The sequence below is a fragment of the Macrotis lagotis genome, chromosome 4 (assembly GCF_037893015.1).
Source record: "Macrotis lagotis isolate mMagLag1 chromosome 4, bilby.v1.9.chrom.fasta, whole genome shotgun sequence".
Classification (NCBI taxonomy): Eukaryota; Metazoa; Chordata; class Mammalia; order Peramelemorphia; family Peramelidae; genus Macrotis; species Macrotis lagotis.
In genome coordinates this window covers 243,316,703-243,344,465 of record NC_133661.1, presented here as the reverse complement: position 1 = coordinate 243,344,465, position 27,763 = coordinate 243,316,703, and the positions used below count along the sequence as shown (strand labels likewise).

At 34.3% G+C, this 27,763-nt stretch overlaps 1 protein-coding gene across 2 annotated transcripts in view; it reads left to right on the top strand.

Annotated features, from left to right (window-relative positions):
• The window catches only part of NRXN3 (neurexin 3), a 1,564,316-nt gene extending 1,536,924 nt beyond the window's left edge, over window positions 1-27,392 (top strand). For both annotated transcript variants that reach the window (XM_074235619.1, XM_074235620.1), the window contains one exon: window positions 26,190-27,392. In XM_074235619.1, coding sequence (XP_074091720.1) covers window positions 26,190-26,485 — 296 coding nt within the window. In that variant the 3' untranslated portion in view covers window positions 26,486-27,392. The remainder of the gene's footprint in view (window positions 1-26,189) is intronic.
• The last annotated feature ends 371 nt before the right edge of the window (window positions 27,393-27,763 follow it).

Here is a 27,763-nt window from a genome sequence, read left to right as displayed (position 1 = left end):
TGAGTGGGAGATAAAGTACATTTATTGTTATTTTCTTCTGCAAAATAAAAGGATTCACCTAGATGATCACTAAAGGACCACTCTAATTATTAAATTAAGTTATTCTAAGGGAGGAAGGGTCAAGCACCTACTATTTATTAAGAACTTACTATATTGCAGGTACATTTACAAATAGTATCTCATTTGATCTTCAAAACAACCCTGGGTGGTAAGTGCTGTTATCTCCTTTTCACAGTTAAGAAAACTAAATAGTTTTCTATTCAGTTCAAATTACTTGCCTTACATTACACAACTAATAAATGTTTGAGATTGAACTTGAACTCATATCTTCCTGATTTCAAGCCAGCTCTCTTTCTACTAGCAGCCTCCTTCATGGGAAAACATAGAAGATATAAACATCTATGATATAGTTTTTACATACCAGGCACTTACAATCTATTTATATTCTTGCAAATCCTAATGTAAAAGGAACTCAAATATTCTACTTGTCTATGAACTCAAATGTCTCTATCAAATGTCCCTATCAAATGACCTTTAATTCCATAGTATCACCTTCATTAAGTGAAGACCAAGCAATTCAAATCAACTTTTGACCAACAAAATATTATATATATTACAAAATATTACATATGAGAAGCATGATATAGTGTTATGGTGTTAAACTCATAGAAACTGGGGATGAATAATCATAAATAAGGATTCCTGTGGACTTCTTACTGATTTAGTTTTAAATTAAATCTTATCTATTTTTATTATATTTTTATTATTTTGCTAACTTTTACCCCAAAACATTTTAATCTGGTTCCAACAGCTTTTTTTTTTGCAAGGCAATGGGGTTAAATGGCTTGCCCAAGGCCACACAGCTAGGTAATTATTAAGTGTCTGAGGCTGGATTTGAACTCAGGTACTCCTGACTCCAGGGCTGTGCTCTATCCACTGTGACACTTAGCCACCCCTCCAGCAGCTTTTAGGAGTATGTGAATCTACCTGTTTGACATCTTTGGTGTAATGGCTCAAAAACTGTCTTTGGAGCTAAGATGAATCCAAGTCCTGATTCTGACACATACTGACTGTCATACTGAGAAGGTCACTTTAACCTCTCATTGTAATTCTCTAATTGTAGTTTATGAAGAGAAGTTATTGATTTACATTGGAACAGGAATTTCTCACTGGGAGAAATACCAGTGAAATTACATATTCAATACAATGGGGGACGAAAAAAGAAGTACATAATATGATCCTATATCCGGGTCTGAGCATTTTATTGCCTGAAATTACATCAGTTTCATTGAAAACCCCTGCCTTCAACTATAATGTTCTCCTCTTATCAAAGGTCTTTGGAAACTTTTAAATAATCCAGACAAATGAGTGAATTATAAAAATTAGAACAACTGGACAGTAACCAAGAGAGGTATTGTTTGTTTCTGAAAAAAAAAAATCATTCCAGGATGAAAATCAGTTTGATGGATCATATTTCCCCCCTTTGCTGCAATGAATTAGAGATCACCTTTAATCTGCCCTGGGAAGGACCCTCCCAAATGTTCTTTATTTCAGTTTCTTCTTGAAGTACAGGGGATCAAAAAAAAAGTCAGCCTTGGCACTTTGTATTCTACTGCTTTTGTTTGGTGAGCTTAATTCTTGGTTGTTGCTGGTTCCAGTGAGATTAAAAAAAAGAGCTAAGTAAAGCTGTTCTCTAAGTTTCTTGATCTGTACAGTGGCAGATAGTCAGAGGAAGCAGGAACAATGAAAAAGGGAATAAATCCTAGAGAGGGTTGTGTATGCAATCTCTGAGCAAGAGTCCCAATGTTCATGCCAAGGCTTCAAATAGCAGGTCACTGCTTTGAAGAGCCTTCCAAATCCTGATATACCAAGCCACCTATATGACACAAAGCCTATTGAAAGCTGAGGCACAGAGATAAGGACAGACAAGATATATGGCTGAATAGAGGACTTTCAATTTCCGTTTCTTAGGTGATAGACAAGTTTCACATCATTTAAAAAAAACTACCGTTAAAAACAACTTCCAAACCAAGAGCACATACATGATGTTAAAGAGTCTTTTCAGATGATTGACTTAATCAGAATGGCTAATCTGAGAGGGAGAAATATTGTATTAATTTAAATATGGCAGGTGCTATCTGAGCTTATTGCAAGAGCTAAAGACCAATTATCTTGCATTTTTCCATAAAATTACATTTTCTAAAAAGAGACTTGGATGCTTAAATCTCCCCATCATAACAAGACTGCCAGCTTTGATGGACGTGTCTGCTGTTTATTTGTAGGTTGTCATATTTATGCTATTGAGTCAATGCTAAAGTTATCATCTTAGACCCAAGAAGCAAGCCTGGAAAATGAGTTTTTATACAGTGGCAGCATGCCTTAGTAAATAAAAGCAGTTGATAGGTATGAATGAGAACTTCTGTGCAAGCCTTGAGTGGCTAGATGGGAACTATTAAAATAGGGTTTAGTCACCTGATCAATCACCCCACTTGGTGTCCGTTGTCATACATAGAAAAGGGTGTTGTGAAATGACCTCTGAGTTTTAAAAATAGAAGTTTGTAAAATGGAGAAGGAAAAAACAAATAGCTTCCTCTCCCACTCTTTTTTTTGGAACAAAGAGACTGAAAAAGATGTGTTTACAATGCATCTTAATTAGATGGGAGAAAATGAGAAGCATCAAATAATGGGAAAGGACATTTGTCTCAATGGGAAAAAAATATTAAAAGAAGAGGAAAAAATGAACTTCAAGCTGAAGCTTTGAAGAGGTCAAACTATTAAGGGAATTGAAATATTTGAGCATTAAGAAGTAATTAATATATAAAATAGAAATCCTAATGTTGACCCAAAGGAATTTATCAGAATGCTAGAAAACATAATTTGATGAATCTGTGATCTCCCTGATGTAAATACTCTTTCAGTAGTTCAGAGTGCAACTTATCCACAATTCATCCTGGGGGACTTTATACACAGCGTCCCATGAATTTTGCATTGGAGTTTACTCAACATTCCAGGGATCTTCATGTGGTTCTTGACACAGTATGGATATCAATGAAGTATTTTGCCCATTAGTTTTGCCTTGTTTCCCTAAAAATTGGTGTTTTTCTTTTTTTTTTTTACTTATTTATCTCTCTAATCTTCTTTAAAAGTCACTTCTCTTGTAGAACTCCTCACGGTATAAGTTGCAACCTAGTCATGATCACCTTGTGTTTTCCATTGCCTGTTTGGGTGACTTACATTTAATTTTCACTAAGACTGCTATTCTATGACATTCACAGCAATATGACACTGTGGGGGGAAATATGCTTTTAAGCTGGGCCTTAACTTTGTGAATAAGTTTGAGGACATTAAAAGCAATGCGCAATTTCCCCAAAACTGCCGATTTCACTTATCTGTGAATTTCTGGCTTATTGCCCATTTGAAGTATCTCTGTGTTCAGGATATATGTATGTATGTGTGGGTACATATATATGTGTGTATTTATATAATATATATTAATATACATACATACTGTTATTATACTGTTCATGAAACATATAGTCTTTGCAAAAAGAAGCATTCTTTGATCACTTGCTTTTTCTTACATGAATAATTAGGCCAAAATCTTATGAGAGATGATGTTTCTTATTAGTAGTCACTAAAATTCTCTGAGTCTTGATGTAATCAGTATAGTATCATCAATTAGTTAAGCGCATCTGGAGGACCTCACAGTCTACAATGGAATTCTTTTTGATTTGGATTCTATACTAAACATCAAACACTTTAGATGAACATATATCATCTTTTATGTCTCACATTTTTGTTAATGAGGGCCATCAAATAAAATAATCTTGCTAGGTTTTTCAAGGAAAAGTATATGATTTTTACATATTAGTGGGAGACATCTTGTTGGAAGAGATCATTAAAATGGCATTTTTTCAAACAAATTTATATGTATGTATGGGTTTATCTATTTTTATTTTTTACTATTCAACGGTATCTTTTTATTTTATATTAAATTTCACACTAGTGTCATTAATGTAAATTCTTTTGGATTTTGGAACAAAAACAAATTTTAAAAAAGTAAAAAAATAGCCCTTTTACACATTGTTGATCATCCTATAAATCACTTTTTTGATTCAGAAGTCCCTCTTTCTGCTCTCAACACACCCTTTCCTAGACTTATTTGCCACAGTGTAAATATGTGAATTTGACAGTTCAGGGGAAAGGGCAGTTTTACCCAAACCAAACCAAAACAAAAAACCCTATGTTATATATATATATATATATATATATATATATATATATATATATATATATATATATAATTACTTTCTTTTTTCTGAAGCAATAGTCTAACATCTTTTTTTAAGTTTATGTGTTTGTTTTCATCCATATGCACATGCATATTTCCAAGTTACAAAATTTCCCTCCACCCTCCCCACCCCATTCCCCTCCCCTCATCAGGGAGCATTTTACATACATATTTTGTTAAACACGTTTACAAATTAGTAATTTTGGGCATGAAAAATTGGGATTAAGGAAAAGAAAGAGATACATGAGAGATAATTTTTATAAAGTATTCATCAGATTCAGAAGAATTTTTTTTAATCTGTGATTTTTGTTTTATTTTGTTTATCTTTCTCTGGTTGGGGATAATACAGTCCAGAACCAGTCAAATATAGTTTTCCTAGTTCTCAGGATTGAGGAGAGGATCTGCTTCCATCAAGGTTGTTCACCTCATAATGTTGTGTTGATGTGTATAACATTCCCTTGGTTCTACATCTATCTATTTATATATACAGATAGTCAACAAACATTAAGAACAATGATATCTTATATTTGATATACCTTTCAGATATAGTCAATTCAGTGACTACAAAGATGTGGTATGCTGGAATTACCTGTGATGAAAACTTGCCTATCCCTTTCTCAAAACTTCACCCAAATTGGTCTCAACTTATATATCAGATTACTATTATAAATATTCTTGGATATAGTGAAATAAACATAGTAGTCATCGATTGTTGATATTTTCTCATTCATAACATCTGCAATTTTCTCAAAGAACTTTGATATCTTCCCTTCTTAAAGATATCCAAAGAATCAATCATTTAGTTTATTCAAAATTTTGTTACCCTCCAGCACAAAAATCCTCTGCAGTCTTGATATCTTGTTATTTTTTCTATCTTTGTTTTCTTTATTGCTAATTCTACTTCTTCATACAACATATCTGAGACTGATTTAAATTCTAAATATGGTCACCATCATTGTTGAAAGAATGTGAATTATAGAAATGTTTACAAATTTGTTTTCTTTAAATATTTCCATAATTCACAGCCTTATCTTTTTTCTCCTCCCAGTTTCATCTTTTCATTCTTTTTGGTAGTTTAAAGTCTTTAATCTAAATTTCTGTAACTTGTTTTTCTGTCCATTTTTGGGGGGGGGAAAGACTAACAAATTGACCAACATATTACTCATAATTTGCCTTTATATCATAAAATGAATTTATATTCTAAGCCAATGTTGTGTTTGATTGCCATATTTCTCTGCTTGGCAAAAAGATCAACCTATTGTTGTCAGAGGCAATTTCTAGACTCAAGCTTTACTCATTGTGGTAATTTATTCACATCTAGATAGCATTATTTTCTAAAGAAATTTTTGTCAATATCTCTTCTTTTATTCATTTCCCATTGTTTTAGCATCAATAATTTGTTTAAAATAAGTCAGGTTGACATTGCCTCATACATACCATATTTCCTCATTTGTATTCTTTCTAATTTGGTTTTGAACTAGTTATTTCCCCCAAATGAGTTGCCTTGGTGCAAACAATACAAACATGCCCATACTTAGTTGAATTAGTTCCAAGAAAGCACTCTTACTTTGTTACCAAGAGCACAGGTAATATAGAAACAGAATATCAGGACAATCCTAACTGGATAGTATAAACTCAACTAGACATTCCTTTAAGAGTTTGTCCCTCTAATTTAGGAGAAAGACTAATTGGAATCAGTACTCAGATGTGCTTCATTAGCAGGTGACATGCCTAATTATAATATGGAACAACTGGATTATTTTTAAAAATCTCTAAGGAATAAGGATTCTTCCAAGGAAAGGAAAGAAAATGACTTGGTTACTGGTTATAGAAGAGTTATGAGAATACAAATAATGTTACAACTTAAAACAAGAGCTCTCTCTGTCTTTGATTATTAGGTTGTGATATGAAGGACAAGACATAGAAACTTCTATGCCCTAACCAAGCAAATTTCTTCCAAGGCCTCTTTTCATAAATTAATCAATCCTGCTTTTATGCACTTTATTCACACACCAGCCATTTCACTTACTCTTTATTAATCTACGTTCTTTTCTTCCTTCCTTCAAATTCTGATTAAAATTTACCTCTTTAAAAAAACATAATATATTAGGACTGGAAGGGATTGTAGAGCTGACCTAATACAAGCTGTTCATTGTATAGATGAGTACATTGAGCTTGTCAAGGTGCTTTTCCTGATTTATCTTACCCCATAGTAAAAGCTCATTTATAATATGCCTTCCCATGAGTCTTCTCAGCTTTTTTTTCCTTGGCAACAACTGGAATTTACCTGATAAAGGAAAAAACTACTAGTACAAAGATCTCCTCCATTGACATAGGCTGGTTATTAAGTCTGAGATTTATTTTAGGTATTGAGAGATTAATTGAAATGCCCATAGCCATACAGCTGGTGTTGATCATCTAGTCATTTAATTTGGACTTACTTTGTATGATGTTAATTTGCATGTACCTGCATGCAAAGGGCCTCTAGTGTCCTTGAGTTTGTTTTATGGAAATTTTCCCTCAATGACTTGAATGAAAACATAGGTGACTTAGTTACCAAAGTTTCTCATGATCCAAAGTGGGGAAGATATCTTACACATTGTATTATAGAATCAGGGGCTGAAAAAATACTTGAAAAGTAGAATATATTAGGCAGGATCTAAAAAGATGAAGATTATTAGGAATAAATGTAAAGTCTTACACCTGTATTTAAAAAAATCAATGTCATGAGTATAAGAGGGGACATGATTAGACAATGTTCATGTTAGCAAAACATACAACCACCACAACCCTCCCAGAAATGTGAATAAACTCAGTGGCATAATAAAATTGAAAATGCATATAAATCTTAGGCCATATAAGATGCTGAGGGCTCTAGAAATCATGTCAAGAGAGGATTCATTGTAAGAATAGAAACAGTTCAGCATGAAGAAGAGAAGACATTGTTAATGTTGTTCAGTTACTTCAACCATGCCTGATTCTTTTTTTGACCCAATTTTGAAGTTTTCGTGTAAAATTACTAGAGTGGTTTTCAATTTCCTTCTCCAACTAGGATTTTACAAATGAAGAACTGAGATGAATATGGTTAAGTGACTTGCCCAGGATCATACAGATAGAAAAGTGACCAAGGCCAGATTTTACCTTAAGAAAATGATTCTTCCTAACTTCACACTCAGTGCTTTAACCACTGCACAACCTAGCTGTCCTTGCAGTCTTCAAATAGTTAGAAATTTGTTAAGCAAATCAGATGAAAATAGAAGTAGTTTTATATTTAATAGTATCTTTGTGATAGGGATAATTCACTTAACTACCTGACCATCAGTTTTCCCATCTATAAAAAGAAGGGGTTAGAATAACTATCAAGATCTCTTCCAACTCCAAATCTATGATCTTATAATTCCAAGATGCAGAAAGGCAGATTTCAAGTGAATATAAAAGAGAACTTTCTAAAAATTAAAGGTTCCCCAAAGTGAATTCCCCCTACCTTGGGATATCATGAATTCCCTATGCCTGGCATTTCTGTCAACAATGGCTGGATGATCTCCTCGGAATGTTATAAAGAGGTTGCTTGCACAGTTATACATTAAATAGCAACATCTCACAGATAATATTCCATTTGATTCTGTGATCTTGACTTCCTTTTTTAAATATTTGCCTTCTATATCTCTAATTAGATGGTAAGTTCCTAAAAGGCAAAACTCTTTTATTCTTCATTTTCCTTCCTTCCTTCCTTCCTTCCTTCCTTCCTTCCTTCCTTCCTTCCTTCCTTCCTTCCTTCCTTCCTTCCTTCCTTCCTTCCTTCTTCACTCCTTCTTTCTTTGCTTCATTCCTTCCATTCCCTCTTTCCCTCCCTCCTTTCATTTCCTTCTTCATTCCCTCCTTCCCTGAATGAATGTTCATAGGATCGAAACTCCTTTTAGTGTAATTAGTAGCTGGGTTTTTTTAACCTTGTTGTAGGTATGTATTGTGTTGATGAAGTCTGCAGTCCACTTTTCAGAATAATTTTTTAATGTATAAGATGCATAGTATTTCAGAGAGTCAATAATATTGAAATATGTGGTTATCAAAATATAAACAGTTTAACAAGACAAACCAAGTTCAAAGACTCTAGGTTAAAAACCCCTGCAAGTCCAAAATGCTACATTTGGATTAAAGAACCTCCAATGACAATATCATTATAAGAAATCATTTTTATAGTAACTAAGTATAGGCATGTCTTTCTATAAGATCATTTCTACAAATTGGGCTACCTTATAGAAGGACAAGCAGAAAGGCAAACATCAGGAGATATGTTCAGAATCTTTCAGGGCTGATGGAAGGAAGCACTAGAGGAGGCAGGGGACCTAGCCTCTATTTACTTTGCTTTCTTATTCATAACCTTTAGCCAGATAATCTCCTGGTTCCTCCCAGCTCAAAGATTCTCTGATTTTATGAATCATTGGCAGACTTGGCTTAGTACAGTCAGGCTGTGCTACTTGAACCAACAGATGTGTGCTGCAAGATGACATTTCTGTGTGGTTGAAAAGATGAGATGATTACAGTGACTCCATTAGCCGGTTTTGTTTTGGATGGTGACATGATTTGCTTTTCCCTGGCCTGGAAGCCTACTCTGTCCCAAATCTATAGGCTATTCCTCTAACCTGACTTGGCAGTGTCTACTCTTTTGCAAGCCACATGTTTTCCAGAAACCTAGAGCCTCATCCTTTTAAAATATTTAACCAGATGTCAGAGGAGAATAATATTTTATGCATCTCTGCACAATTTTAGAACAGGGCCTAAGAAAAGACCAAGGCCCTCTTTTTGTATATCAGGCTACTTTGTTTCCAAGTTTCTGATATTATGAACTTAATGTCAGTCAGGGGTTTAACTCACAGCACTAGAAAAGAAATAACTGTTCCTCTTTTGTAATATCTCTCAGTGAGTAGTTCAGCACATCAGGTATCTTTTTCCTATTTCTTTTAGTTACAGCAGAAAGAGGAGAATCATAAAAGCAGAATGTGCATACCCCCTTTCTTCTTTTTTGCCTGAAAGAAGTATATTAGAAAGGAAAGATGTTCATATATAAAAAAAAATTCTGGTTTTCCTTCCTTTCCTTCCCTTCCTTCCTTCCTTCCTTCTTTCCTTCCTTCCTTCCCTCCTTCCCTCCTTCCCTCCTTCCTTCCTTCCCTCCCTCCCTCCCTCCCTCCCTCCCTCCCTTCCTTCCTTCCTTCCTTCCTTCCTTCCTTCCTTCCTTCCTTCCTTCCTTCCTTCCTTCCTGTCTTTGCCTTAATAATGATAATGAGTTATTATTATTATTATTGGTGTCAAATAATAGCTAACTATTATATTATTCAGGCAAAAGCTGGGAAGAAAGGAAGGAAATATAATACTTTAAAAATTACAAGAATCAGTGTTCTTTCCACTGTATTGTGTTGTCTTTAATGGATTCTAGTTTCTTTCCATCTATAGATCTATGATATTACCATTGCATAAAAATTTATTTTCTTATCCTAGTTTCCTACTATATTCAACTATTAAATAGCAGTATTAATTTCTGCAGTTAAAAATTACTGAAATGTTTATAAGAATAAATATGGTAACACAGACTCATTTGAACAGTTAACCAAATATAAAGTGTGCACTTTTTTTTTCTTTAAGAATTTGCCACTGATTCTCAGGAGACAAAGTACTAAAGCAACCCCTGAATTCAGTTTCTCAATATATTGGTAGCAATGTAATACTCCTTCCCAGGGTATTAAATTGTGATCTTCAATTAAGACAGTTTGAATGTTCTATATCAAAATGAAATGAAAAAAGGAGTGCAAAGATAACATTCTGGGTAATACTTTCCCATTTCTTTAGCTGTCCCCTATTTCAGGTTTGCTGAAGCCCATTGGGGATGATAAATGTATTGATTTTTGGTTTTGTTTGTTAACAAAGTTTGATATTCATCTTAAACTTGATAAGTTTGCCACTGCCCAGGGCTCACTTTGGTTTATAGCATAAGAAGCTAGAACTGTTTATGCAAAGATAAATGAACTTGGCCTGGGAGGTAATATCAGAAACACTCTTCACCCCACACTCTACCCTCAATGACTTACTGCTTTTTGAGCTTGGTGTAATTAATCAGAAAGAGCAAATTGTCTGATATAATTGCAGGCTGATTTCCGACACCCCCACCCAAGAGAATCACCTTCTATTAATTTGTAGTCCTTTAAATGGGAAAACAAAATGCGCATAGTCTCAGCTACCATGCTGGGCTTCATTTTGTTGTTGTTGTTGGTTTAGCTTTCAAGCAGAGGAAAAACCCTTCCCACTTTCCCTCCAACCTTCTACCCAACCTCTCAAATACTGGAAAAACCTTGTACTTTAATTAAAGTCCTTTGTGGGCTAGGGCAAGAATATTGTCAAAGAGTGTTAGAGGGTTTGTCTGGGGAAGATAGAATGCCCTAAAGGAAAAGCAGTTAATTCATGGAAATTCTTTTAAAGAAGAAAGCCTCATTTTTCACAAATTAGGGTTTGCTCATGGATGCTTTGGAATCCTGAACTTCCTAAGACAATTTAAGTCTCTGATTATGGAAGTAAAGGTTAAAACCCTTTTTCTTTATAGAAATGGGGGACTATGGGTATGGAACAATGGGATTAGTTTAGATGTTGGTTAGTTTTTTCTTTAAAAAAAACCTTTTGTTATAATGTCTGGAAGCATTTTTAGAAGGAGAATGAAATAATGAAAAATGAAAGTGATTTAAAAACAAATATATTAATAATTTCCAAAAGAGTTATCTTAGCAGTGCTCATCTTAGTATTGGTTATTCCTTCTCACTGCTTTCTCTCATTGGAATAATCATGGCATCACTTAGATGAAAACAAATGAAGAGATTTATTATTTATTTTTATATCTTTCTTCTTTATGTCTTTATTAAGACATTTATTAATATAGCGTGGTACTATGGAACTATTTGTGGAGTTCAAATCCCATATCTGATGTGGTCAGATCAATCTAGGGTCAAATCCCATAGTTTGTTTTTACTACCTATTTGATTTTTGGCATCATGATAACACCTTACACTTCAGTTTCTTCATCTATAAAATGTGAATTTGATGGATTCTAGTTTCTTTCCATCTATAGATTTATGACATTACCACTGCATAAAAATTCTTTACCCAGAGAAAAAACAAACTCAGCATAAGAAGTAGCTTCAGAATTTTAGAAACGGGGCAAAATATAGAAATTAAAAATAGTACATTATAAACTTAGGAAAGATCTTGAAACAGAATTGATGAATACTGTCAAGTTCAACTAGAAAAGCCAAACTAAAGTTTACCAAAGTAGGTCTACATAAGTATATTAAAATATTGAACCTATTTATGAAAAAGCTTGCCCTAAATATAGAATTTAAGAATTTGGAGAGTCTTCTGCAACCAAGATATTTATCATATTCCTGATTAGGTGTCTTCTCTACACATTAGTGGTGTGTGATGTTTCCTACTTTTCTTGGTCATGAGTTTAGTAGTGATGATTTTATCCTGGTAGGCAGGCACATCTAGTTCCCTGGAATTGAAACCTGGCAAGGCAGGAGCACCAAAGGGCAGTGAAACAACACTTTCTGTGAAAGATACCTATGGCACATATTTGCTCTGAAGTAAATGAATCTTAATTCAAATTTGACTCTGCTACATTGAAGTCCAACCCAATCTTCTTTTTACTATATCATAAGACCCCCCCAACACACATTATTTTGGCTAATCCCATTCTATATATGTGCTTTCCAAATCTATATGTGGGACTTTAAATTCATGTCTTATTAAATTCCATTTATTCAATGTAGCCTATTCATCCAGCTTTTAAACATTTGAGGTTTCCATTTCTATCACATACCATATTATTCCACTCCAAGTTTTGTATCATTTTCCAATTTGATAAGCATACAATCTATAAATTGGACCAAGTCACAAATTATTGTGTTGAACAAAACATACGTTTATCCTGTCGAAGGACAAAGCCCAGTGGCAACTCCAAGAAAGACTCCTCTTTTTAGATTGGGAGTGGTTCCTTTGTTAATAGTTGTTTTAGTTATTCAATAAGAATTCAGAATCTACCTAAGTGTAAGATACTCCACATTTCCTCACTTTATCCATGAGAATATCATGAGAAAATTGCTTGAATAACTTGCGAAAATCAATTCCTATTACATATATAGCATTCTCTATCTCTGCTAATGTATAGTTAGACTGTCAAAAACGGGTTGGGGGCAGGAGGAGAATAGGTCTGGCATAACTTCTTATTAAAGAATTTATATTGAATTTTTATCTAGCACTGTAAAAAAAAGTTTTGGAGGTCCTAGGAGAGCTACCATTTCATCCATACCGCATAAGATAATTAGCATGCTGCTTTGTGGCTTTACAGATCATCTTTATGCTACTAAAGAAATAGGAACATAACTTGAAGTTGCCTTGTAAGTGTGGAAAGAGCCCCATTCTGGTGTAATTTTTATTTGGTACTAAGGGTACCCCCCTTTCAAGGAAAAGAGAGACACAAAAGCCAGCTGAATGAGGCTAGCTCTGGAGTGATGTCTAAAGCACCTGTAGGTATTTGTGCAAAGCTGTTTATTTAGGCCCTGTGTGTGATATGTCTAACTTCTAGGTATTATCAACCTCTCAGTTTACTCAGCAATAAATTTACTCCCACTTTTGCAGAAGAAAAGTATGTACTTACAAGAAAGTAGGAAATTTTATTCTCAACTTTCAGTCTGTTCAGTTTAACTTTAAGTCTACTTTCTCATCCATTTTTTGTGTTTATTTCATATTTATTTAGGGTAGACAAGATAGATAATAATAGTATCTCCTCAATAAATATATACATAGCAAAGATATTGGTAAAAAAAAAATCTGTAGTATTTACTTGGGAGTCCCTGATGGCTCCCTCTATAATGCAAATATGTTTTGTTGTGCAGATTATTTCAAATACTAATACAATCTGTTACTGTGGATCCCCGGGTTCCCATGTATCTTAATTAACCACAAATTGGAAATAGTTTCATGCAACTTATGAGTCAGTAAGTGAATGTGAAATGCTATCATATCAAATGCTATGTAGAGGACCCACTGAGAAGGAAAATAGAAAATTTGTACTTTGTGTAAAGAAAACAAGTAGTGGATTTAAGAGTCAGGAACATTGGATTCAAATTCTAACTCTTACACTATGATTCCAGACAAACTTCTTCATCATGTTCAGCCTTGGTTTACTCATCTGTACAAGAGAGCTAATTCTACCTGTACTAGGAAGCAACCTTGTATAGTAGAACAAGTGTTGCATTTGTAGTTGGGAGAGACCCAGGTTTGAATTTCACCTAAAACACATTTTGTATAGCTTGGAGGCAAGCCACAAACAGTAATGATAATACCTGTGATAAGTATCTCTAGGTGTTGTTTTTAAAATCAAATGTCAGAATATATGGAAAGGACCTTATAAAGGGCCTTGAGGTACAATCTAAAGGTGAACTAATCATTATTTCCTATGACAGGAATGGGTGTTAGAGTGGATAGAGTACCAGGTCTGGAGTAAAAAAAAAATACTCACCTTCCTGGGTTCCAATCTGGCCTCAAACACTTTCTAGCTGTGTGACCCTGGGCAAGTCATTTGACCCTGTATGCCTCAGTTTTCCTCATTTGTAAAATTAACTGGAGAAATAAATTGCAGACCACTGTAGCATCTTTGTCAAGAAAACCCTAAATGGAAAGATAAAGAGTCAGACATAACTGAAACAATTGAACAACATATACCTCACAGGATCATTGTGGTGGTATATGTATTAAGGAAAAAAAAAGGAATACGTGACTTAGCAAAAAGCATTAGTCATAACTATTGAGCAAAATATGTCTCAAAGCAAAATGCCAATAACTAACACATAGAGAACAGGATAGGTTTATTGTATAGAAAATTTTTCCTGAAATTTATAAATAAGCTAAATATTGAGAGGCTTCTCTTATAGACCAAATAAAACAAGGAAGATTTGATAGCAATTGCTTAAATGAGATTGTCAATTTAAACAAATTTGGGCCACTTGGACAAATCATCTACACCCAGCAAGACAATTGTTGTATAGTGGCTTTCATGATAGCCTTCAGCAATGTATTTCCATTATCCCTGAAAATTTAAGCCTAGTTTTGATCTCAGTAAGACGTGCAATTCATTTTATGTTTTACAGTGTCAAGAAACTGAAGAAATTAGGAGAATTAAGCAGCCTATAAGGGCATCTCCAGCAACTACTAGGCACATGACACAAAAATATTCCTGATAATTATGCTCTAATTATTATTCCTGCTTTTAGGGTTCTTACTAACTACTCCTACATGAAACAAAACAATTATATTTTTTTCTAGTGGATTGTCCAGTCTGATTCACTTTAACTTTAAATGATTCACTTCTAAAAAGATTGTTACAATCTATTTGATTTTACCAGGATTAGGGAGTGACAGATTTAGAACTGTAAGAGATTAGATCATCTAATCCAAATATGTCATTTTAAACATGAACAAATCAAGGTCCAGAGACATTAAGTGATTTGTCCAAGATCACACAGGTGATAATTGCACTAACTCTAAGATCACATGTAGAATAAATATATTAGCTGAGAATCAAATGCAAGTACTTTAACTCCAAATTATCAAAAGGAAGTTATTTCAGTAAAAAAAATCATTAACATGTTAAACATGTTATCCAGATATATTGTTAATTCCCCATTTCTCACATGTCCTTTAGAATTGATTTATTTAAAAAATACTATGCTAAAATTAAATACATTCCACCATTGTCTATTTCTATTTTGTCCTTAAAGTGTCTTAAATCATTCTGTGAATTCCAGAATAAGAATCTCTCTGTTGGTACTATCTCTGAAAAGAAGCAATTCCTTCCTTCCTTTCTCTCTCTCTCTCTCTCTCTCTCTCTCTCTCTCTCTCTCTCTCTCTCTCTCTCTCTCTCTCTCTCTCTCTCTCTCTCTCTCCCCCCCCCCCCTTCCTTCCTAGTGGAGTTGCAAGAAAGCTAAAAGAAAAAGAGCAGAGACATTGGTATTGATGATACATTATATAAGTGGTCCAAAATGAGGGAGAAGAGTCAAGAAGTGCACTGTGTAATTTTCAAAATCTAATGGGTTTACTTTAGTGGAAAAAGTGGTCTCTTTACATGCATATCTATTTGCTTACTAAAATTTCATAATCTTAATTATTTTAATGTAAAATTTTGAAGTTATTACTCAGAAGTCATCTACTTAATTTTAATACTATACAAGCACTTAGAATTGTTGCCAAAATCTTCATGATTGATTTAAAATCATATTTCAACTTTGTCTATATTATTGGAGAATAAATAATTCATCCAATTTGGAAGAGTTGGTAAATGGCATGGATGAAGGTAGGGAAACCAACAAGTCAGTTCTTTCAAAAGTACCACTATTTTTGTAGACTAATTCATTGTTTAGTTGAAATTTTCATTTTTCAACAAATCATTGTTATGACACATAAACAAAAATCTTGGTTGGTAGGTAGTTAGTTGATTGGTTCTTGTCCTTTCTTATCAAAGAAGACCAAAATAACATCACTATCTGAGAAACAAGTTATGATGTGCCTGGCAATGGCTGATCAGACCAGCATGAACTTGTAGTGTTCCACCACAAGTCAGACACAAATTGTTTATGTGAACATTTGGCGTAATTACTTTAAACTTAAGCATCTTATGTGTCCTTTGAGCTGCTTCCATTCTGCCTTGATCATAGAGCACAGCAGCCTCTGTGATGTAGGTAGGCATGCCATGCTGGGGGTTCTGTGCTAGTGTCTTCCATGCTACAGAATCTTAATAGTTTAATGAAAGAAGAGTGAATTCAAGAAGAAAAGGAAGAAATCATATGAGTGCTTGCAATAGTCCAGGATAGGACCACTAGGTGTATTAACTAACTTAGAACTAATTTCTGAGTTCAGATCCAGCATCAGATACTTACTGGCTTGGTGGCCCTGAGTAAATCACATAACTAATATTTGCCTCTGTTCCTCCTCTGTGAAATGGAGGCACGCTGGAGAAAGAAACGACAAACCAATCCAGTACTTTTCCAAGAAAATCCTATGGACAATGCTCAAAGGGTCACAGAGAGTCAGACGCTACTGAAAATTAAATAGCACTATGCAAGCAATTGTGCTAACCACTTTATAAATGTTTTCTCTTTTAATCCTCCCAGCAACCCTGAGAGGTAAGTTTTATTATAATTCCTATTTTATAGTTTAGGAAACTGAGTCGAGCAAAGTAACTTGTCTGGGGTTACATGGTTAGTATGTGTCTTAGACTGGATTTGAAGTTGGATCTTCCTGAAGCTAGGTCCAGAATTCTTTCTACTGTGTGGTACCTAGCATGGTTTAACAAATAAGAGGTCTGTGTTAGAAATAGCAAGTCCTGGTTTCAAATTTTGCATCTTATTTGCATATGCATGATCAGAAATAAGCAAATTAACTTTTAAATACTCTAGGCAGCTCTCTAATACTGTTATATATAATTTGCTAATTTGCAACCATCAGAGAAATTTTCACAGCAGGAGTTCCTCACACCATGGAAACCAGAGGCCTAGAGGTCCTTTTATTTTTTTAAAAGTACATTAATTATTCTAATATGTTTGATTCAAATCAATTATAGTAATTTTTTCAACATCTAATATATTTTAGGCACCAAATATTTCCTGCCCTTAGGAAGTTTATATTTTCTTTCCAGGAAAAAAAACAGATGAGTACGTTTAAATGTAAATTGAAAGTAAATCTGGTGAATGGGGAAAGATATTTAGAACTGGAGAGATCAGGAAAATTTTCCCATAATAAGTCATACATTGAATTAGATATTTTATTTTTTTCCAATTATATGTTAAAGTAATTTTTGACATGATATTTAAAAATATTTTGAGTTCCAAATTCTATCCTTCTATCCCTACTCTCCCCCATTCATAAGAAGGAAAGCAATTTGATATAGGTTATACATGTACAGTCATGCATATTATATTCCTAATTCCATATTCCATATAAGTCATGTTGTGAAAGAAAATTCATTCAGAATCCATCAGTTGCTTCTCTGGAGGTGAATAGCATTTTTCATCATAGGCCATTTGGAATTGTCTCGAATAATCTGTATTATTGAGATTAGATAAGTCATTCACAGTACAATATTGCTGTTACTGTGTACCCTGTTCTTTTGGTTCTGCTCACTTCACTTTGCATCAGTTTATGTATGTCTTTCCAGATAGGAAGTCATACAAGGATTCCTGTGAGATGGAGGTCAGGATGCAGACTATTTTCTTGGCAATGGGAACAACCTGTGAGAAGCCAAAATGGTATAGCTGGAATGTCCTATGCTGTTGTTGTTCAGTATTTCAGCTGTTTCTGACTCATTATTATCCCATTTGGAGTTTTCTGGATGGTTTTCCTTTTTTTCTCCAGCTCATTTTACACTTAAGAAAATGGAGCCAGAGTTCGGGCAATAGGATGACACAGTTAATAGGTTCTGAGACCACATTTGAATGTGGAAAGCTGTCTTCCTGACTTTATGTCTGGCACTCTGTCCACTTCATCATCTAGCTGCCCCTGAAATATCATGGACGTAAACAGAAAATAGACCTGTATGACTCTATCACTAGCTATGCTAGAGGCAGCCCAAGAGAAACTGTTGTTGAATTTTCCTTTATTTGGGTTTATATCTTTCCCTTCATCAATAATACAAATTAGGGTTTGATTGATCATTTGGTTGATTACTTGGACTTGAGAAAGTGATAGAAAAAAAATCTTAATACTGTGAATTAGACTTAAAAGTGTGTCATACATTTTTGGAGAACTGATTTAATTTTTTTTTTTACTTATAAAGATTTTATTTATTTTGAGTTTTACAATTTTCCCCCTAATCTTACTTTCCCTCCCCATCCCCCACAGAAGGCAATTTGCCAGTCTTTACATTGTTTCCATGGTATACATTGATCCAAATTGAATGTGTTGAGAGGGAAATCCTATCCTTAAGGAAGAAACATAAAGTATAAGCGATAGCAAGATCAGACAATAAGATATCAGTTTTTTTTTTCTAAATTAAAGGTAATAGTCCGTGGTCTTTGTTCAAACTCCACAGTTCTTTCTCTGTATAGAGATGGTATTCTCCATTGCAGACAGCCCCAACTGTCCCTGATTGTGGCATTGATGGAATGAGCAAGTCCATCAAGGTTGATCATCACCCCCATGTTGCTGTTAGGGTGTACAATGTTTTAATGTTTTTCCGGTTCTGCTCATCTCACTCAGCATCAGTTGGAGAACTAATTTTTAAACATTTACCAGAATACCACTGAATTTACAGAATAGAAAGATCTCCTAAATCTTCTAAGGTTGGAGTTAAATTTTTAGGAGCTAAGGAAAAAAGTATCAGCTGCTTAGAAACTTGCTAATCCTTGCATTACTCCATAGTCAAAATGCCATGAAAGCATTTTTCCCACTTTGGTTGTTCTTTCTTTTTGCTAGTATTAGAAAATTCAATGTGTCTGATTACTAATAAACATAAATGATCTTAACACAAGCATGGAGAGTACACTGAACAGTATAACATAGCTGTCCTTGTCATAGAAATAAAAGTCACCAGTGGATTGTGAGGAGCATTTCATGCTTTTCCCATGCTCCTCACATGCATGAGGGCTTCCAAAAGAGCTGGTGTAAAATCTACATCAAAAAGGAAAACAAAAGAAAATTTCACTAGGGTGAGTAAAAAAAGTATGATCGATCCTTTTTACCCTTGGCCACATAGTCATCTCTCTTCCATATATTACCAATAAAAACAAAACCCATTAAATTGATGTCCTTTACATTATGAAAATATGCAGGCGCCTTTTTCAATTGTCACTTAAAGGTTCAGTGCTATTGGTAGACTTGTTTATTATTTTCATTTTCATATAGATCTAAGCATTTGCTTAAGGAGATTTTGTACCATTATAACCAAAGGGAAAATGCTATCATGGCATTTTGCAAAACTAGAATTATTAGAATTCTAGATGGCCTCAATTGATAGGGTCTTTCCACTATTGATTTTAATTAATCATATTATACAGGGATATTTTATAATCTCATATTTTAGTATCTATGTATCTCTCTCACATACACACACACACACACACACACACACACACACACATACAATGTTCTCCTGGTTCTGCTCACTTCAGTTTGTATCAGTTCACGTAAACTTTTCCAGATTGGAAGTCATGCTTTGAAGAAAGGTAGGGGAATTCTATGAGATGGAGGTAGGAAGGATATTATTATTCTTGGTGAAAAGTCAAAGTGGTATAGATAGAATGTAACATATTTAAAGAGAAAGTAGACCTTTTTTGGCTTGATCAGTTACAGGGATATATGTTGGGGATCTGTGTGAATATATGTGCATATATGCACATATATGTATGTACACATGTACGTTCACCGCATACATATGTGTATGCATGCATGTGTATGAACATTGTATATTCACTGCATCCATACACACACATATATAGATATATGCCTATACATATATATACAAACACAAAAATACACATATATAAATATATACAATACAAGAGAGAGAAAGAGTTTACACATAGCAATTTTTATATTGCCTTCCTCCATTATACTGTGAGCTCCTTAAGACTAGTCTTTTGCCTGTCTTTGGATCCCCATTACTTAGCATAGAGCCTAACTCATCTTATTGACTTGAGATTCAGCAGCTCTTGGGAATGAAACTAAAAATATTACAAATTTTCCATGGTTTTATTTTACATTTCTTATTTTGCCACAATGACTTTAGCATTAATAGTGTTTTTGATGTCAAAAGATCCCAGCTACAGTGGCCTTCAAGTTACTAAATGTGTAATTGTGTATTTGTAATTTTCTTGGTTGCTTTTTACTAATGTGTCTCAGAACTTAGAATTAATAATGACACAGTGGATAATTTAAAAATGGAGAATGTAGTGAGTGTGTATTTATAAATATAGAATTTCAGAGTACTGTTTTTTCTGTACAAATCTTTCAGTCTCATTCATAGATAGATAAATGGATAGATTAGTACAAAGAAAACTCAAATATTCCTGTGATTTAAATTATAACCCATGATTGCCATGTACTCTACATGACTCGTGCATATTCTCCCATAAATTCATCACATGGGGTCCACCTAATGTAGTGATGTACCAAAGAGCTTTTTCATATTATTTTGATGTTATATGACTAGCAGGAGATAGAACAAACTGTTTTTGTCCCCTGCTCTAAATATATGAAGAATCCATTTTGTTTTCTAGTCATGCAATTCCTTAATATGTTTTTTTATCACTTCCCCAAGATAATTTTCTTTTATTGTTATATGCTGTAGCCAAATTTCTTCCTTTGTATTCCTCTCCATAATCCTTTGGACAAGTCTCAGCTGCAGTTCTTTGGAAATGTTCTTCTTAACTTCGTATCTCTTGATTAAGTCAAATTTAAATTCATAGGCTAAATGTTTGGTTTCATTAGCTAGGTAATGCTATGGATAGAGCCCTGGACCTGGAATCAGGAAGACCTGCGTACAATTCTAGCCCCAGTCATTTAGAAGTTGTATAACCCAGGCCAAGTCATTTAAACTAAGTCTGCCAGGTTCCTCGATTATAAAATCTGGATAATAATATCTGCCTTGCCTGATGTGAGGATCAAATGAGGTAATGTTTGTAAAGTACTAAGCATAGTTTCTGAAACATAATAGGGACTTCATTAGTTTTTGCTTCTTTCTTTCCTTCTATCCTTCCACCTTTGTTTCCTTCTTTCCTTCCCTTTGTTATTCCATTTTTCTTTGCTTCCTTCCTTCTTCCTTTCCATCCTCTTTCCCTTTCTTTTTTGTCTTTTTCCTTATTTTTCTTCTTACCTAACTATATACTTATCCTAATCATAAAATAGTGAAAAGTAAATGATAATGTCAGCTAGGTTCTAGGTTCCAAGTTCTAGGATCATTCTAGGTTCAAAGAATTTAGATCTTCATTCACTGCCCAACTCAGTCCATTGTTACTGATAGTAGTATTATTTTTAGAAAGATGCTGTTGCCATGAAGAGAGAAAATAATCAAGTGTGTGACTCTGGGTATGTTAGATGATGTTTCAAAGTCTAACAATGCAGCACAACAGAATATTTCCAAATTGCTTCATCTCAACTTCTTTTTTACACTTAAGTGGATAATTGAGAGCTGTGTACTATCTTTTGGTCATCAAGATAACATTTCTGATACTCTTTAAGTAGACAATATACTTTGAAAAGTTGTTGAGAGATTTGTCCTGATCCATTCCTATATCCTTTTTTCTTAATGGGTTAATATAACTGTGAACATAAGTAATGCAATCTTTTGTTACACTGGGAGAAATTTAATGTCTATCTAGGATTCTTTTTCTAATTTGTGTCATGATCCCCTTTAGCAGTCTAGTGAAGCCCTGTGGAATACTATTAAGAATAATGTTTTTAAATTCTTAAAAAGTACTTAGGATATTAAAGGAACCTGACCATATTTAAATACAGTTAATTTTTTTTTAAGTGAGTAGAACCAAGAGAACATTGTACATCATATCGGCTATATTGTATTATGACTTGACTATTCTCAGTTACATAATGATCCAAGATTATCATAAGGACTCATAAAGAAAAATTCTATGCCTCTTCAAAGAAAGAATTGGTGTTGTCTAAATACAAGTGGAAGCATGCTATTTTTCTCTTCTTTTGTTCCTTACTTCCCTTCTTTTTCTTTCTTTTTCTTTTTCACCTTCTTTCTTTCTTTTCGTTCCTTCCTTTTTTCATTCCTTTCTTTTTCTTTCTTACTTTCTTATTCCTTCCTTTCCCCTCACTTCCTCTTTCTTCCTTCCTTCCTTCCTTCCTTCCTTCCTTCCTTCCTTCCTTCCTTCCTTCCTTCCTTCCTTCCTTCCTTCCTTTCTTTCTTTCTTTCTTTCTTTCTTTCTTTCTCTCTTTTTCTTTCAATGTAATGACTCTTCCAATTTTGAAATAATATAATATAATGAGAAATTAGAGTTATATGGTGATTAAGGAAAGAAATCGTGATACATTGAGAATGAAGTCAGAGCACTTGGGTGTATACTTCTACAACGGTGTAAAGTAAATGTACCCAGGGCCCATTATATATGCTGCTAGAAGAGTACTGTACTTGGCCTTGAAATGAGGGAGACCTGAGATGGAATTCTGTCTCAGAAACAAGCTATGTAATGTTGGGCAAATCACTTAAACTTTTTTAGCCTCAGCTGCTTCATCTGTAAACTAGGGGAAATTATAGCCTCTAACTTCTGGGGTTCTTGTAAAGATTAGTTGAAATAGCATTTAATAAACTTTGCAAACCTCAAAGCATTATTTAAATTTTTGCTATTATTAATATTATTAAAGCACTTAACTTCTTTTAGTCTCAGTTTCTTCACTTGTCCACAAAAGATATTGAACCAGTTGTCCTTTGAGAACAACTTCCAATTTCTGATCCTGAATATTTATAAATTTATCCCAAATTTTTGATCCTGAGTATTTATAAAAATGCTCAGGTTGAGTAAGGTTGGATAAAATGAGCTGAAAGAGATCAAAGAAATCTTCTCATCTTATTACAAGGAAATATCAATCTTAGACCTTTGGGTTTTTGTTTATGGTTGTAATCACCTCCTTGATAGTATTATTGGGAACTAGTGTGAATTGATCCATGTAATGGAATCAACAAAACACTTAGGATATGAAGTAATGGGATTTTACAGATTACTGCTAAGGCTCATGCTTTGATTTGCCTTACTGTTTTCCCTCCTTTTGAATTAATCTAGCCCAGTGCATCAATCATTTAGTGCCATAGAAATAACGAATTAAAAAAGTGGTGATGATGGCTTTTGTAGTTAATCTATTTAAAGTAAATTGCTCAAATTCTGTGTGCATGGACAAATGTCATGGATAATTCATGAATCCCCACATCTCTAATTAACATGAAGAGGCTTGGAGTAGGCTTGTCAACAGAGTGGTAAACATTGTTGTGTATACAAAATTAGTCACAAACTCACCATTAGATACTGAAAGTTAAATGGAAGAGGTGCTATGAATTACTTTAATTTCAGGGTTGTCCCCTAAAAATTTAGAAATTCAGAGGAGGAAAAATCAAACAAGGATAGCACATAATATATATGCCTAGCACACTGTAATATCTAAGATGGTGAACTGTGGAAGTGGACAGAATTTAGTCTCTATCTCTCACTAAAGATAATTAATTTCAGTACTTGTGAATTTGACATATACTTCTAATCCTAAACATCCCCACAGTTTGCCTTAGGAGTTTGGATGAGTTATATTTTTTTTCTTAGTTCAGTCAGTAGAATCGTACCCAACCTTCTGTTGGCACAGATGTGTATTAATTCTGAGAACAAATGTGGCCAAGATATATTAGGATCCTCAGTAGATGTTATAGAAATCAGAATTGATTACTCAGTGGAGTGTATTAAAGCATTTCTAAAAGGCTAGCACATGTTCAATGGGAGCTCAGGAAGAAAAGTTTCATATCAAATGAGTTTGCTTTTTTAGAAATAGCTGTTAGAGGGAATTGCCTGTGATAGGAGGCATAGTATGGTGGAAAGAGTATGAAGTTGGAGTCAGAGGACCTGGTTTAAATCTTGCCTCTAATACTTTCCAGCTTTAACCTTAGTCATGTCTCTGGACCTCAGTATCAAGATCTGTATAATGAAGGAATTAGACTAGAAGGCTTTGCAGGTCTCTTCCAGCTTTAAATCTCTGAGCCTTTATGCATTTCACTTATAACTTAAAATGTGAAGATGATTATGAGACAAGATTTTTATTCTATTTGATTATTTTCCATCTATCCTAGTTTTTCTTTTTAAAAAATCTATTTAGTATTTTATTTTCTCTAGTTAGATGCAAAAACAATGTTAATATTACTTTTTAAATCTTTGGATTTAAAACTTTTAAAATTTCTAACTTCCTCCCTCCCCACTTGGCCCCCCTCCATGGAGAAGGCAAGAAATTTGATATAGATTATACATGTGTAGCCATTGAAAATATTTCCATAATAGTCATCTTGTGAAAGTATAGAACAACAGCAGCAATAAAAGTCCAAGAAAAATAAAAAAGCAAAAAAAAGTGACTCAGTCTGAATTCAGACACCATAATTTTTTACTCTGGGGATGAATAGCATTTTTCATCATAGTCCTTCAGTTGTCTAGGATTATTATATTGCTGAGAACAGCTGTCATTCACAGCTGATCATCTTACAGTATTGCTGTTTGTACAAAGCTCATTTCACATTGCATCAGCTTCTGTAAGTCATCCTAGGTTTTTCTGTGTACCTTTTGTTCATAATTTCTTATAGCAGAATAGTATTGCATTATGGTAATATAATGCAGTTTATTCAGCCCCTCTTCAACTGATGAGCATCCTCTAAATCTCCAAATCCCTGCCACCAACCAAGAACTGCTACAAATGCCCTTGTACTTACAGGTCCTTTTCCTTTTTTTTAAAAATCTCTTTCAGGATACAGACCCAGCAGTGGCACTGATAGATCAAAGGGCATGCACAGCCCTAGAGAACCCCCTAAAAACAGCTCCCATTTGCACCTTAGATTGGTTGAACCAGTTCACAACTCCACCAACAGTTATGCCACTATTTTCAAAGGGAGTATGGGTATAGTAAAAAGAATGAAACCTATGATTTTATCTTTTGGAATAACTGTTGGTTGTGAAAATTTCCTGTACTTTTCAACTTTCTGGTAACAGCATTTTATAGAACTGCCTGAAGCACTGGGAAGTTAAATGAGTTGCCTTATCAATGGTCTATGGCTAGCATGTGGTAGAGGCAAGACTTTGAACCCAGGACTGAATGATTCTAAGGCTGCTACATACACAGTGTCATAACACATAATAAAATTTGTAATTTTAAAGATGGAATTATGTTCTGAATTCCTTTCTCTTTTTTAAAATTTAAGTAACAATTGGGAATGTTAGAATAATGTTAATAACTACCCATTGACCATTATTGTTTAAAATATACTTTCTTTGTTTAGATTTCATAGTATTGGGCCTATCAGATAGATATAGACTAACCCATTTACTTCGACATATGGTTGGGAAAAAATTTTTTCTGTTGTCATCAGGTTTTAAAATAAATTGTTTTAAGTGCTAGAGAAAATTAAAAATTAAAATCAAATGTGCCCTGTAATCCCCACAGTTAGAGAACATATTTTTATTTAAAGGTCCTAACACTTCTAACTAGCTACCTAGTGAGCCAGAACTGCAAAGCATGGAATTTGTCACAATGTGTATGTTTTTTATCAACATTTTTATTTTCTGGAGGTTGCTCCAAGTGTTAAGCAGAGGATATGAAAAAAGATGTCTTTGGGCTTCTGAATTCTCTTAACTTTTATGAGGCACTCTGGAAAAGGAACCAGTGGCTACAACTTGACTGAACAGAATATCCTTATTGCTAAGAGGGGTCAAGGGCTAGTCTTCCGTGTTGTACATGTTCTAGATGGGATCTGAGATCAATTCCACTACTAAGGAAGGGAAGACTGGTGAAAGGTTTTTGTCACAATGCATAAAGATTTCAAACACAAGGCATTGTCTATCCTGTCCTGTTTCCCAGAAGCAATGGGAAATGTTAAGTGTGTCTTTTTTTAACATCTGTTTTGCTATTAATTCATTTTTCCAGCATCTTTAATTTAGGGTGACAGGAGCCTCCTAGGCCCTGGACACCATCATTCTCAGTAACAAAACACTGTTGTGTGAGCAATGTTCTCCTCTACAGCTGTTTGGAGGCAAGTCTCAGCAGCATTGCCACAGCTGGTGGAACTAAAGGAACTAGGATGACATTTCCCTCTCCCCTTGTTTTTTTGCAGCCGGTGCTACATATATCTTTGGGAAAAGTGGAGGGCTCATTCTCTACACCTGGCCTGCAAATGACAGACCCAGCACACGCTCAGATCGCCTTGCTGTGGGCTTCAGCACGACAGTGAAGGATGGCATCCTGGTTCGAATTGACAGTGCTCCAGGGCTTGGCGATTTCCTCCAGCTTCACATAGTGAGTAATGAATTCCAACTTGTATATACTAGTCCTTCAAACTTTTGCTGTTGCTCTGGTGTAGACAGACACGATATATTATTCCAGACATGTGCAACAAGTATGCCCATGTAAAAATAACATTTGGTGCAGTGTTGGAATCATATTGGTGATGTAGGTGTATTCAAACTAATTTTCACTTACAGAAGTCATATGATTTGGCATTGGTACTAAGGGAGTTTTTGATAGGGAGACATTGACACTCATACTGCTATGCTCTGAGTGCTTTGCAACTATCAAAGAGGTTGATCCACTGTGTTTCTTCTCATCTTTGATTATGTAGCAGTAATCTAGTTTGGATGCTGTATGAATAAAGGAAAATCATTGTTTGTTTTTCTTAATAGTTCCAGGTGCAAATAGAATAGCAGATTTGAACATTAAAGGTCTTTCAGGTTGATTTTTTTTGAGATTCTATTTTTGATAATGAAAGGTTTGATAAACAATGATAACCAAAAGAGAAGGAAAACTATAAGTTTGTTCTAATCTAGGCCTTTTGCCTATAAGCTAAATGAGCATTTACATTTAGCTATCTGATGCCATGTGGACTCAATACAATTCTAGGAAATTTAAATGATTTGGGGTGGAAAATTGCCATGCTATGATGATAGAAACTATTTTTATAGCAACAATTAGCCCATTTTATAGCATGTGCAGTCTGTAAAAAAATGTAGGCTAAGAAAGGATATGATTCTCATCTATAAGTACCTAAGTGCAGTTACCAAGAATGAAGAGAGGAATTGTTCTCATTAGTTAGCAATGACAAGGCTAGAAAAAATGGATTTAATTTGGAACAATAAAAGTTCAGTTTTAAATAGCAGGAAAAAGGAAAGCAGTTAAGAGAAAAAGATCAACTGGGGAATGCAGCCAACCTCTGAAAGAAGGAAAATAATCAGATTTACCTAGAAAAATCTGCATCAGAGACATGGTATTCAGAGAAAATCAAGAGTTTTGATCAGATAATTGCTTGCTGGCTGTCTTTGGTTTAGGAGGCTACAACTTCAGCTTGGCTACTAAAACATCTTTTGAGTACCTGGTTTTTTTTTTTAGGTAATATGGAAAACGAGCAGTTTACCATCTTGATTCCCATGGCTGGTGGCATTCTCACTTCACTCTGAACCAGAGAACAGGCAGAATGTTAGCAACTCTGGGGAAAGAGAAGGAATGGTTAGAGATGATAATTTTAAAAATATGATGGTCAGCCCTAGAGTCCAACCATAAAAGTTCTCTCCACTCCTTTCTTCTGTCTGCTTATTATAGTGTTATTTTCCACCTGCTCTTGGAGCTCTAAAAATCAAGTTAATATGATAAGGAGAAATCCAGTTACATTTACCGTATCATTTTCTAAACTTTCTG